Genomic DNA, 14767 nt, shown 5'->3' with positions numbered 1-14767 from the left:
GTCTTATAAGAAGTTTTGTGAACTGGTCTCCGTAGTGGCGAGTGATCCATTCGTTATCTGCTTGGTTGCTGTGTCATGTTTGGAGTTTCTTTTGGCAGTTCCTGAATACCTTATAATCTAAATATAGGCTTTAATCTTATTATACTTTAGCTAATAGTTATAGTAATGTTTTAGAAAGGCACTCAAAAAATACATATGTTTAAATTATCTAAGTGGTGTAAAACATAGTAGTTTCTATGAATATGTTAATCAGGTACTTATATCATTTTAGATGCTTGGTTTACTTTAATAATGATTTTAGTTAAAATATGGTTCAAACAACAACCAGATTTAATTTTAAATTCTCTTGTACGGGGTATAACTAGATAAGGAATATCTAGCTTGTTTCCTAAAGTGTGTTGTGAACTTGCTTCTGTAGGGTAAGAGTATACCAACAGCCAATCGAATCCTTATCTACTCGTTGTTATGACAACATTAAAACTACTCAGCAATTGTAAAGGTATCTGCTTGGTTGCTGTGTCGTGTTTAGATTATAAGGTAATCATACAGTCTCTTTTAAATCTGATGAATAGTTCTTGAAAGCATATGTTTATATATTATAAGATGTGATACTCTTTTTTAATTTATGTTATTGCTTGCAAGCCTTGTGATTAAGGATTAAAGTGTCTGTGTGTTTAAACAGGTGAATTCATATCCAATATGGAAAGTTATGTTGATACAAATGAGCTGAATAAGTTAATAATTAGTATATTTCAACTGCATGTGTTTTCTATGTTTAGATGGTAATTATATAGTAGTTAATCCATATTAAACAATGCCTTCTACAACCAAATGTTTTTAAATCAAAATAATAGTTGTTTTTTAGACTTCTCGAATATTTATAGTATATATGGAGCTCAAATGAATGTGAAAAGGGAGTTAGAGTGATAGTTCAGCAGATGTTTCAATCTGTTGGACTAGGAATGTATTTCATTCAATGGTGGGTAGGGATTAATGAGCTAACTACTTTAACTTTAGTAATTATTTTAGTTTTTAAGATGTTCATTATTTTTACCGAGCCTGAGGTATACTTATTGAGTACTTTAGTGATAACATGCTTCACTGCAATAATTGATTATGTACTAATCAATAATACTTTATATTTTAAGGAGGGGATGATTACAGATAAAGTCAATGACACCTTTAAATGTTTCCTCAAAATAATCTGATATGGACCTTTCTATATTATCGTTAAACATTAATGGTCTAAATAGTCCAAATAAAAGATCTAACTTACTAAGATATCTAAATTTAAATAGATCACAAATATTTTTTTTACAGGAAATACACTTCAACAGCAATGATAATTTCACATGGAACCCAAGTGATTTCAAGACCTTAGCATGTTCCAATTTTAAAACAAAGAAGAGGGGGGTAATAATTCTATGGAGAAAGAATTTATTAAATCCTGAAATAATACATAAATATACAGACAATGAGGGCCTTATAACTATAGTCATTCTGAAGTTTAGTAACAGGTTGTGGACACTAGTAAACCTATATTGGTTTCCGGGTATTGGGATGGGGACAGTCAAAAAACATTTAGATCAAATTACAAGCATATTTAAAGGTAATTTAATAATAGGGGGGACTTTAATTGTATTACAGATACATTTTAAACTACTAATAAAAAATCTCCACGTTTAACAACTACTGCAAAATTACTAAAAAAAATGGACCGAATCTTTAAAATTAAAAGATACCTTTAATGTTATATATAGTAATTCCTTGGTATTCTCCCATCAAGATTATAGATATGGTACCCAAACCGGAATTGATAAGATATACATTTCCCAGGATCTTCAAACAAAAATTACTTATTTTACAATAAATCCTTGCCCCCTCTCAGATCATAATTCTCTATTTCTAAAAGTGCAAATACATTTTAAACCACTTGCTTTTCTTAATATAATTCCTTCATACATTACAAACATTAAAGAATTTAAGCAATGATTAGTGAATGAACTTAATTTCTTTGTAGATGTAAACTACAACTCGGAAGCGAATATAGTAATGGTATGGGATTCATTAAAAGCTTATATCTATGGAAAAACGATTGCCTGGTATAAAAATAAAATCAAGGAATGGGAATCAGAACTTCAAGAACTACAAAGGAATCTCACATTAATTAAATCTAAAAAAATCTCCTAAACTATTAGAGAATAAGAAGACAATAGAAGACTTAAATAAAAGGTATATTGAAATCTTAAATCACAAAACTAATATAGCCATGGAGAGGTTAAAAATAAATTCTTATGCCACCTCTCCAAAACACTTACATAACTTATCTGTTAAAGTTAAAATGCAATCTAAAGCTAATTCTATTGTTAATATACTACATGAAGAAAAAGGTAAGAAAGTTTCAGAAATAGGAGATATACTAGATACTTTCAAGTGTCATTTCAAAAATCATTTTAAAAATAACAATAATTTACCAGAATATCCCCTTTTAGAAAAATGTGATTTCAAATATTAAACCAATCCCTGAAAGTTTACAAAATGAATGATAAAAATCCATTACACACAAAGAAGTCATAGATACAATCAAAGATAGTAAAACTAGTAAATCTCCTGGAATGGATGCTTTAATCACAGAAATTTACAAATTATTTCCCAAAAATATAACTTCATTGCTACATAAAACATTTATTGAAATTCAAACTCATGCATTAATTCCTCCTTCATGGAGATACTCCTTAATCATACCCATTTTAAAAGAAACAAGGATGATAGCCAATGCAGCTCATATAGGCCAATTTCATTATTAAATAATGATTATAAAATATTTATGTATATATTGGTTAAAAAAATAAAAAATCATACGAATGAAATTATCAACTATGACCAAACTAGGTTTATTCAAAATAGACATCCACATGATAACATTAAAAGAATATTGACATTAATTGATTAATTAAACAAAGAAAATATAGAAACCTTAATAATTGGACTAGATATTGAGAAAGCTTTTGTTTCCTTGAACTGGGATTATTTAATTAAAATCTTAAAAGCTTATAAATTTCCCATTTCCTTCATCACATTTATTAAAAAGGATTATGAAAACAATTTAACTTATGTTAAAATAGGACCCTTTACATCAGAGGCTATACAAGTTACGAGAGGTACTAAACAAGGATGCCCTATGTCACCAATTTTATTTGCATTAGCTATAGAACTATTGGCAATATTAATACGAAACAATCCAAAGATAAAAGGAATAAATATATTTGGTCAGTATAACTCCAAGATCATGCTCTTTGCTGACAACATACTTCTTACACTATTGAATTCAAAAGAAACATTAGTTGAATTAGATAATCTGATAAAGAAATTTCATAAGATCTCAGGACTCCGATTTAATAAACAAAAGTCGAAATACTTATTATTAAATAAAAAATGATTTTCAAATAGATAAGAATCATATCATAGGAGAACATGTCACAACAATAAAATACTTGGGGATAGACTTGTGTGAAAATATTCAAGATATATTGAATATTAATTATAGAAGGATCATAGCTACAATAGATTCCCTAGTGGGTAAATATAATAAGTTATTTATAGTTTTTGAAGATAGACTACAGTTAATTAAAATAATTCTTCTCCCTAAAATTTTGTATGTTGTACAAGCCACTTTGTTAATTCCTAAGAAAACTCACCTTAAGAAAATAACATCAATTTTGCTAAGATTTCTATGGTTTCCTAAAAGAAACAAAATTGCATATACCCATCATATCCAACAATGGGACCAGGGAGGAATAAATTTCCCAGATATTGAATCTTATATAAGAGCAATTTTATTTAAAACTGTGATTGAATGGATCAATCCGAACTATATGTCTAATTGGAAATTGTTACATACAACTATAATAATAAATGAAAATAATTTACTTAAAAATTCTGCTATTCTAGACAAGGACAATATATTATGATACTCACTGGCCTTAAATTCTCAATACAATATAACTAAATTAACTAGGACAAATCTAATAAATCATTTATTTGACTATTTTAGGAAATTTATAAACATGAATATGGATTTAAAGCTTTGGTTTGCAACATTAATTCCCTTCAGCATTACTAAAAACTTTCCAGATAGAATTCATAGAGTTATATTCTTCTCTTGGGAACAGAAAAATCTAATCTGTTGGTTACATTGTCTAAAAAATCAGCAAGTATTGGATTTACAATATATGATGTCAACTTACAAAATTAATTCTCATGAATGGTTAATGCTTCAGAATATATTGACGTACTCCAAGGATCTATGTAGGATAATAAGTAATTCTTCTTTTTCAAATACACCAAAATTTATATCCAGACTGTTTGAAATTTTATATAATAATAAGAAATTGGAAAATGGTACTTCATATTTATATAATCGAAGAAAAAACTATAAAACACAACTTAAACCAGCATATTGGCAATTTATTATTAAAGGATATATGATTCAATTAACCTCAGAAAATAAATCTAATTTACTTCTCTCAGTAAAATTAACTTGTTGTTCTCATTATTGGAGAATAGTTGCCTGGAAATTCCTTCATAGATAATTTTTTAACCCCTGATAAAGTTTCAAAAATCAATCCTTCTAATAATGGGTTATGCTGGAGATGTCAACAGTATAATAAAGCTGATTGGTCTCACATTTTCTATGATTGTATTAAAATTAAACCCGTTTGGGAGAGTATTAACAATTTCTTGCAGGTGATTTATACAGATAATTTTGTCTTGGCCAAGGCTTTGTTATTACTGAATATAACTGATAATGCTTATTTTTCAAATAAGACTGACCTTCATTTACTTTGGACTATACTAGCTATAGCTAGGAAATGCATAACAAAGAGATGGAATTCTACCACAGCTCCTAGCAAAGAAGATTTCATATGTCTATTGAAGAGGCAACCTTAATGGAAATAAAAAACAAAGACTTAAGAATGTTTCCTAGACCATTAACTAAAAACCCTTGGAAAAAAGTTTTAACGTTGATTGATACTTTACAAATGGATCTAACCTCCTCATGAAGCAAGTACTATTTAACTTTAATTAAACTACAGCTGTGTAATTTGTTATCACACAAGTTTTAAAATGTCAGGCTAAATGTAAATTTGTATATAGTTAATAATTATCTAACTTGATTGTAAACCATGATAAGTTTTCATGTATTGTTTATTGCAAATTTAAAATAAAAATCATCTAAGTAAAAAAAAAAAAAGAATACCCCTTATGAGCAGACATGACATGAGCAGAGGGTGTCTGCTGTGCCTGTGACCAAGTGGATGGTATACAAAAAATGTTGTTTTAGTAAGTCTCCTAAACTTCATACTGTAGTTTTACCTCTTGTATTAACACATTTTTGCCATTCAGTGTCATATTAATGTAATTTATATTTTGTACACCTGGATTAAGTACAGCAGTTTTGTGTTAAAGCACTAGGGAATTTGTCCACCCAGGGACTTTTGTCTGCTAAGACTAACCCTTATTCCTCTTCCTGTGGCTGCAGCTGTATTTATGGATTTTACCCACATAATACTTATTCTGATCTAATTACTGTAGTTGTTTTGCTGACTATCTTTTTTACTTAGTTACTGCAGATTTTTTGAATTCTAGTTGTATTGTTGTCATGTTTGACTATATCATTATTAGTAATTGCTTCATATCATCTTTGCTGGTACAGCATCTCAACATTTTTATAACAATGGCAACATTAAACAGTTATGTTCTGGATGACTCGTTTTATTACACGTTTCAGACAACGTAAAAATGTAACTATTTTTGGAATACAATTAATTACAAAAATGATTATGTGTCCAAACTGTACTAGGTTTGAGCAAGTGTGCTTTTAATTTCAGTGCAAAATCATTGACAGAATTTCTGATTGTTCTTATAGAAGTGGTTCATCATCTTGTCTCTGTTTTGAGTCTTAGAAGAAGAGTGTTATTGATTCTTTAATAAATGTTGTAATTAATGATGTTGATGATAGAGTTAGCAGAAATATTTATTTATTTTTTTATTTTACATTTGTTAACCGGGCTAGTCCAACTAGATACATGTCCATTTTCAGTGGAGGCCCGAGGAGAAAAGCTCCACTACAATCTACAAAAACAAGTTAAAAATGTCACACAATGCAGGAACACAGAATTATACAATACTATAAAACATACATTATACAATACTATAGAACATACATGAGACCTGCTACAAGTTATATACGCAATAGAGTTCAGTATGAGGCTTAGCAGGAGACAAAAAGTCAAATTCAAATAAACAACTAGGATAGTCTATTGCAGCATTGTAAGAAGTTGACAAAAAAAATAGATATATTTCTACTTTAAGAAAGAGTCACAGGGACACTTATGAAAAGGGAACTCAGGTGAGCTGTAAATGAGAAAAAAGAAGTGAGGGGATGAAAGAAGCAGATGGCTGAAAGAAAAAAACGGTTAGTCAGAGTTGTTACAAGAGCATAGCCAGTGATTGGAAAGGAAAAGTTTTAGTTTAGCTTTAAATAATGGGAGTGAGGTTGTGGTAGTGAGGTCTTGAGGTAGTTGGTTCCATATTTTGCCAACTGAGTTGGAGAATGTGGAGTCACCTGCTGAGTTATTAGATAGGGAAGTTTGAATCAGTATCTTGTTAGAAGAGCGTAGGTTCTTCAGGTTTTGTAGGGTTGAATGAGAGAGGAGAGCATAGGAGTGTTGTCAGGGTGATAAAGGGCTTTATGGGCAATAGTAAGTTGGTAAGATTGTATTAGGTAGGGTAGTTCTAGCCATCCTAGTTTTTAAGATTAAGACAATGATGAGTCCTATAAGGAGAATCTGTAGCAAATCTAGCAATGTTGTTGTATGATGAAGCTAGTTTGTTGAGGTTATACTTAGAAAGGTTAGTGTAAATGGGTGAAGCGTATAGTAGGGTAGATATTAGATGTGATCTAGCTATGGTAGTTTTAGCTTTGGGAGTTAGGAAAGATTTGATTCTGTAGAGAGAACCAAGTTTTCTGTTAGTAGCTTTTATTGTAGAGTTGATATGAGTGTCAAATTTTAGTTGATTGTCAATAGTAATACCCAAGAGTTTAGTGGCTTGGTCTGGAGAGATGAGGGTACCATCATTGGATGTAAGTGTGAAGTTAATAGAAGGGGACATGTGAGTGGGTGCAAAGAGCAGGAGTTTGGTTTTCTTAGGGTTGAGGAGAAGACAATGATTAGAGAACCATTGCTCTATAGTTAGTGAAGGTTTTTTGTGTGAGAGTGTGCAGCTCAGTCTGTGTTGAGGCTGAGCAGATTATGGTCATGTCATCTGCATATTGAATGCAAGTTGATTGGGTAGTGGCTAGATGAAGGTCATTTATAAAAATGGAGAATAGCAGGGGACCTAAGATAGAGCCGTGAGGGACCCCTATCGAAGTTGGGAGGAGATCAGAGAGATGGTTATTCCAGAGTACTGCCTGTATACGGTTATCCAGATAGGATACGAACCAGCTTAGGGCATGATTGTCTAGAGAGAGGGATTTTAAACGATGGAGGAGAAGTTCATGATTGACCATATCAAAGGCTTTAGACAGGTCTACAAAGAAAGCAGAAGAAGAAGTGTTATTGTTGCGGTTTGTGTTAATAGAGTCAATAAAGGCTAATAAGGCTGTGGTAGTGCTATGGAATGGTCGAAACCCATGTTGACAGTTAGCAAGGAGGTTGTGGCTTAGTAGGTGATTAAGTATCTGTTTGTGGATGCATTTCTCCATTATTTTTGCGAGAGGAGATAGTAGTGCTATAGGGCGGAAGTTGGAATACTCAGTAGAGTCACCTCCTTTGAACAGAGGGATAATATGAGAGATTTTCCAGAGTGATGGGATAGTACCTTCTTTTACGGTCCTGTTGATCAGTATAGAGATGGGGTAGGCTACAGCCTTAGCTCCAACTTGAAGGTATTCTGCTGGTAAATTGTCAGCAGAGGGGGTTATGGGCTTCAGTTTTTGAAGCAAGGACAATATGTAAGAGGTCGGTATAGGTTTTAGGTGAAATGGAGGGGGAGGGGAGTATAGGGTTTGTAGTTTGGAGGTATCAGGGCTTTGTTGTTTAGCTAGTTTTAATATGGCTGAAGTAAAGAAGGTATTAAAAGCATTAGCTGTTTGTAGTGGGTTGTCAGGGTTAGAGTCTAGTGGGTTTGGTGTGGCAACTTTGCCTGGGGATAACAGCATATTAATAGAGGACCAAAATTTATGTGGTTGGTTAAGGGATGAATGTTGGAGCTGTGTATAAAAGTTCTTTTTATCATGTAGAATGGCTTTTTTTGTCACATTTCTATGTTGTCTAAAAGTGAGGTGATCAGTTATGTTTTTTGTGGTTCGCCATTTAGCCCAGGCTTTGTTCCTGCTAAGGATTAGTGTTTTAGTTTCTTTTGAGAGCCATTGGGCTGCTTTGGGTTTCATACGTATAGAACGCATTGGGGCATGATGTTCTAGGATGTCTAGAAAAGTATTATTAAAGTGCGTAACAGCTTCATCTATAGGGAGAGATTTCAGGGGTGACCAGTTAACATGCATAAGTTCATTATGAAACAGATTGGGGTTAAAATATTTTTTGCTGCAGCATGTTCTGACTTGGCTGGGGATAGCAACATTTGTTTTATGCCTGATAATATATGTTAGGGAGTGGTCACTGAGGTCATCTGGGAGAGTTCCTGTTGTATATTTTTGCTGTGGACTATTTGTTAATATCCAGTCAAGTATGGTTTCTTTATTATTAAGTTTGTTTATTCTTGTTGGTGAGTTAATGATTTGAGAGAAGCCATGTAGGTTAATGTGAGTGGTTGGGTTGGTATGTTTACATAAGTTCCAGTCAATATTAAAGTCTCCCAAAAGTATTGTTTCTTGTAGGAGGTTTAGTGAAAGCCAATTTAACAGGTCTTCTAGTATGGCAGGATTTTTACCTGGGGGAAGATAAGTACAGATAATATTAATTGTATTGTGAGGGTTGAGGTGAAGTTTTGAAATGATTATTTCGGCATTTATGTCAGATGGAACTGTGAGTTAGGAATGTATGTGATGGTAAAAATTAAATTGATATATCTACCAACAGTCAACCACCTTTAAAGATAAACTGACAAGAGTCAATAGTTATCGTGAGTTTATTACCCGAGTCAAATATGGAAACTATAAGGAAGAAGAAAAATTATAACATGGTCCTGCTGCCTTGTTTGAAGTCAGGGAAAAGAAAATATTTGAGTAACATCGCCTTAAAAACTAAAAAAAGAAAATTGACTAATCAATGCATAATTGACAACATTGTTCTGATATTCTGATTTAGTACACTCCCTAAAAGCTAATTCAACCTTGATTAATATTACTGAGCATAACAATATTGTCCCTGACATGAATTTGACTATGCAAGACAACTGTAACAATAAAAATGCCCATTTATAAACTTACGTGATATATGTCCACTTTTGTGTCCTGATGTTGCAGTCACTATAGCGAATACTATATGGTGTCAATATGTTAGCAGTCTAGATTTCAACTGGAAAATGAGGAAATTGAAAAGTAGAGCATTGGATGCTTGGTAAATAACCCTAAAATATTGCATCAACATAAGATCTTGGCATTAAAGTTCTAAGCTATCAAGTTCTACAGTTAATAGCCTTTATATTGGTAGCAAAATTACAATCATTTGGTTCTTGTAACAATAATAATGAGTTTCTTATTTTGGCTGATTCAATGTTTGGGTCACTTTGTAGAAAACTAGTAACCATACCTGGTTTGTCGGGCCTGAAACTTGTTTATATTCCAGATATGATATTCAAACTTGGCTTGAGCAGCAATACTTATAAACATATCTTTATCCACTGTGGAGTCAGTGACCTGGAACACACCCCTATAAATAAGATACCTCTCAAGTTCTTAGTGCAAGAAATCTGGACAAAATCTGACAAAATGGGGGGACAAAGGCCCAAAAAATATGGACATGTTTTAAATATTGCAATTATAAAGTTATAAAGTTGCTAGAGTAACAAGGTTTGTGTTAACATACATTTTCTGAAGGATTTAAAGTCTGAAACTCAAATTCATGCCATTATTTAGTAACTTCAATCCTCAGCTTATCCCAGTGACTTGCCAGAAAATCACAAATTTTATGAAGAACAGACCAAAAATATGATCCAAAAATCTGGACATTCTGCGAAAATCTGGACAGTTGAGAGGTATAGATGCTAAATATGAGTGAAATGCAGCAGAACAATGATACTGAAGTTGAATTTAGCAAAATATTTCCATCATATAGAGTGAATGATTACTGTTTATTAAAGCTTTCCAACTGGATACTTGGCTAAGGCAGCTGCGCACTACTTATGGTTAAGGCAGCTGTACACTACTTATGGCTAATGCAGCTCACACTACTTGTGGTTAAGGCAGCTGCACACTATTTATGGCTAAGGCAGCTGTACATGGGTATAGCATATCATTGAAAACACTATTGAGTGAACACCTATTCATTGACCCCAAAACAGAAAATGGTCCTTTCATCGAACTGACACATCATCGAAAATTTTCCCAGGGCAAATAGTTAGCTGTCCAACATGCCAAGCAATGCACACAGCACAGTATATCAATCCACCAAAGTGGAGGGCTATGCCCACCACACCCTCCACAACCCCACACACACACACACACACATATATATATATATATATATATATATATATATATATATATACCAATTTCGAGATTGCACTACAGTGGGGAAAAGAGCAGTCTCCAAATGTTGGACAGCTAACTTTTTGTCCTGGTAAATACATTCACTGATGTGAATGTTAGATAATGCAATGTTTGCTATTTTGGGGGTCGAATAGTTTTTTTCTGAATAGTGTTTTCGATGATGTGATATAGACCCATGTGCACTACTTGTGGCTAAGGCAACTGCACACTACTTGTGGTTAAGGCAACTGCACACTACTTACAGCTAAGGCAGCAGTACATTACTTACAGCTAAGGCAGCAGTACATTACTTACAGCTAAGGCAGCTGTACACTAATTCAATCAAACTCATAACTTACTTGAAAGAATGGTGTGATGACTACAGGGGGTTGCAGATGACTATTTTCACCTATTTTAATGATTATGGTGCTGGTTTTGTTTTCAGTAAAATTAAGGATTATATCAAGGCTTTTTTAGAGAGACCACCACTGCAAATCAAGAACTTGATACTACTTTGAAAGTTTACTCTTTGTAATGCATGCAGCCTTGGAAATAAGCTATATGAACTGAAGAGTATAATGAAAGTTGAAAATGTTTCTGTTGTAGCTGTTGCTAAAGCCTAGGCCACAAACTAATTATTATTTCCTGGTTATAACAAATCTGAGTTTTTAAGGAACAGTATGAATATGGTGGTGGTATCTTCTTACTTATCCATGACTCTATAGTATTTGAAGTAATATCTGTGGATACCAATCATGAGATAATAGTTGTTGACATGACAGAAATCTGTGGTATGGACAGTTTAAGGTTTATTGTCTCTTGTAGAAAACCTTATATGGATGTTGTGACCAATAACTGTCACCTACAATATCCGAAAACTCTTTTCTTATATAAATAGTTATATTATTTGATGATCAAAACTACTTCAAGATGAAGTGGCATAATTATTCCTCTAATTCAAAAGCTGAAAATGATTTGTAGACATTATATTACTTCATGAGATTAGGCAGATTAGTAATGAGCCATTTAGGAATAAAAACAGATTAAACCTATTTGTTACTGATAGTTAAAATTTGACTGACAGAATTAAAGTGTGTCCATTATTAAGAACTTCAGATGGTAACTCACTATTTTTTACATAAATATTACAAGAAATAAAAATTTCAGTCTCATTAAAGATTTGGTTATAAATTACTTGATTATATGCGAGATACTAAGCTTATTATCTCTGGTTAACTGGTTTGGAGAAACCAGTCACGATAATAACAAGGCCAATACTAAATTAGAAAATATTCTAATAATCACTTAAAAAGGACTGCTAATGATCATAGTCACATCAAAAATAAACATCAATATCCACAATGGTGGAATGCACATTTGATTAAGCTATATAAAAAGAAGAAATGTGCATTTAAACATTATAAGAAACCACCAACACACAGAAATAAAACTAATTTGAATATGATCTGTAAGTAATTTAAATCTAGCTTGATTAACAAAAAGGTAAGATATCTGTTGTTAGGCAAAACCTTTCCAAGATGTCTCATTCAACGTTTTCATGATTTGCTTAACCTAAGCTAACATGTCTTCATCAATGGAAGATCTTCTCTTACAAATCTCGCTGAATGTTATGATTGGGTAACTTATATTAGTCTTACTGCAGGAGATGTGCATCTGAATCTTGTGAAGGAATTTAATATGTTGGTTTACCATCATAAGGTCGAACACACAGTGCTCTAACCTATATATGTGCGAATTTTGTTAGCAAATCCTGGTATGCCAAACAGTCAGAATTTCACAAAAACACCTAAATCTACATTTACAACCACTCTACACCCGAAAACGAGTGCTAACATGAGTCAAAAAGGGGACGGGAGTTTGCAATTCACAGCATCTGCATTTACAATTGTGGGATGGTGCTGCTCTCCTTTCAGACATGCGCGCTCGACCATCTACCGGTCAACATTATGATGGTAAACCGATATTTTACCTTATTAGTCTCTATAGAAAGACTTATTATCATATAACTTTAATCCATATTTGATAAACTGAACCATTAATTGGATAACTAGTAGGAGACATTGTGTCACTATTCAGAGTATTGAATTTGTCTTGGATTTACTTACTAGTCCTATAAATAATGTCTGCTGGGTTAATAAGTATGCAGATGACAGCAATACTGGTCTTGCTGCTGTCTCTGATAATGACGTTAATGTCCTAAGTACATTCTAACATGATTTTATGATTGGGCTACTATTTACAGTCTACAATTTAGTTGAGATAAATGCCAGGTTATATTGTTGCCCATAATTTTGAATGGCACCAACATAACTAACCAATGAATTCAAGGATTTTGGCAGCATAATCAATAAGTTTGATTTTCAAAATCACGCAAGCAATATTAAATCTAGGGCAATGAAAAATGTAGGACTTATGTTGAAATGTACATCATTAAGAAATGAGAAATATACGGTTCAGTTATATAATATACATGCCAAATTCATTTTGGAGTACAATAATATTTTTGCATATACAATAAAAGTCAATTAGTGAAAATAAAATCTGTTCAGAGAGCATTTAAGAGGAGGAGCTCTGCCATTAAAGATTTAAGTTTCAAGAAAGACATTATAAGATGAATTTGTATACTCCACAGTATATGTGCTTTATAGGTAAGGCAATTTTGACATACAAAGCCTTCTAATAATGACTCTTTTCAAGCCCTTGTAAATCTCAACTTATATTCCAGTTCATTAACTCATAAACACAAAAGATTGCATTTCTTTCTATGCACTTAGAGGACCTCTTTGAGAGGGAAATACATTATCCATTTTCTACCTAAAATGTGGAACACATTACCACATAGTGTTAGAACTTCACAAAATCTTGTAACATTTAAGAATTATTTATTCATTTATTTATTTATTTATTTATTTTTTTTTTTTTGTTTTTTTTACCAGGAAAGTCCAACTGGGCACAAGTCCCATTTTCATCATAGGGAAGAAATGATCCATCTCACAGAATAAGTAGTAGCTAGTTATACAAGATTTATATAATAAATGTACATACAGACATACATACATAGACTAGCAATGACATGACAGTTAATCAAAAAATAATAAATGTCTGTAGATAGAATAGTAAACGCACATTCACAGAAGAGTAAATGAACATAGAATTGTAATGATATAAAGATATGACAGTAAATGAAAACATGACAGCTAAATGAAGAATACAGTCAAATATTAGTGAATATCAAACTAATTACTTGGATGCATTGATAGATATTAATATCTTGAACTCATTTTTTTATGGAGTCAGTGTTTTTTGAATGGCCATCAGGCCTATAAACACTGAAACATTGAATTTATGAACTGTCTTCCGTCTTATAAGTTACTGTTTTCAGCCATTAATTTCATTTGAATAAGCGCTGAATTCTGTGGCCTAGGCCATATAAAAATTTCTTCTAATTTTTCTTCTATCTTTTTTCTCTTTTTATTTGCAGGATCTGTTCTGGACATCACCTTCATCTTAAATGTAGGTACAAAGGCAAACAAAGAAAGATCCCTGCTGTGCATTACAGGAGAACGCGATGCACAGAATGTGCAGCTTAACATCACAAGAGACAACACAATCATCAGAATGGCTCAACCACCCAAGTGTACTATCCTAAGGAGCAATAAAACCAATACAATTTGTGTTTTAGAGGACAACAAATTAAACATCCCAAGCATATCATACTGCATAGGTAAAAGTCCCATGGAAGAAACACTTGTCACAATGATTTCCAACAACTTCCAAGGTATGGCAATATGAAATTGAATGGTCAGGTTCTTGCTTTTGGGTGTTAGCACCTATTAATCTTGATGTATGGTATACCAAATGTGCTAATTTATTAATCAAGTAAGAAAATTGTTTTTGCTTCTGAATTCAGTCACATGATATCCCTCTGGCCCATTTAAGTACTATTAATGTTTTTGTTTTTATTTTTTAAACAATTTTAAGTGGGATAAGAGAAGTGGGCAGCAAGAGACCAACAATTGCACTGTCAAT

At 32.4% G+C, this 14767-nt stretch overlaps 1 protein-coding gene across 4 annotated transcripts in view; it reads left to right on the top strand.

Annotated features, from left to right (window-relative positions):
* TIE1 (tyrosine kinase with immunoglobulin like and EGF like domains 1) overlaps positions 1-14767 on the top strand; it is a 521980-nt gene that overhangs the window by 121274 nt on the left and 385939 nt on the right. For all 4 annotated transcript variants that reach the window (XM_044085330.1, XM_044085328.1, XM_044085331.1 and 1 more), the window contains exon 2: positions 14220-14516. In XM_044085330.1, the coding sequence (XP_043941265.1) occupies positions 14220-14516 (297 nt within the window). The remainder of the gene's footprint in view (positions 1-14219; positions 14517-14767) is intronic.

The sequence above is a fragment of the Protopterus annectens genome, chromosome 10.part0, assembly GCF_019279795.1.
Source record: "Protopterus annectens isolate FY-2018-M chromosome 10.part0, PAN1.0, whole genome shotgun sequence".
In the NCBI taxonomy this organism is placed as follows: Eukaryota; Metazoa; Chordata; order Ceratodontiformes; family Protopteridae; genus Protopterus; species Protopterus annectens.
The sequence above is the reverse complement of the archived record's forward strand: the minus strand, read 5'-3'. Positions and strand labels throughout refer to the sequence as shown.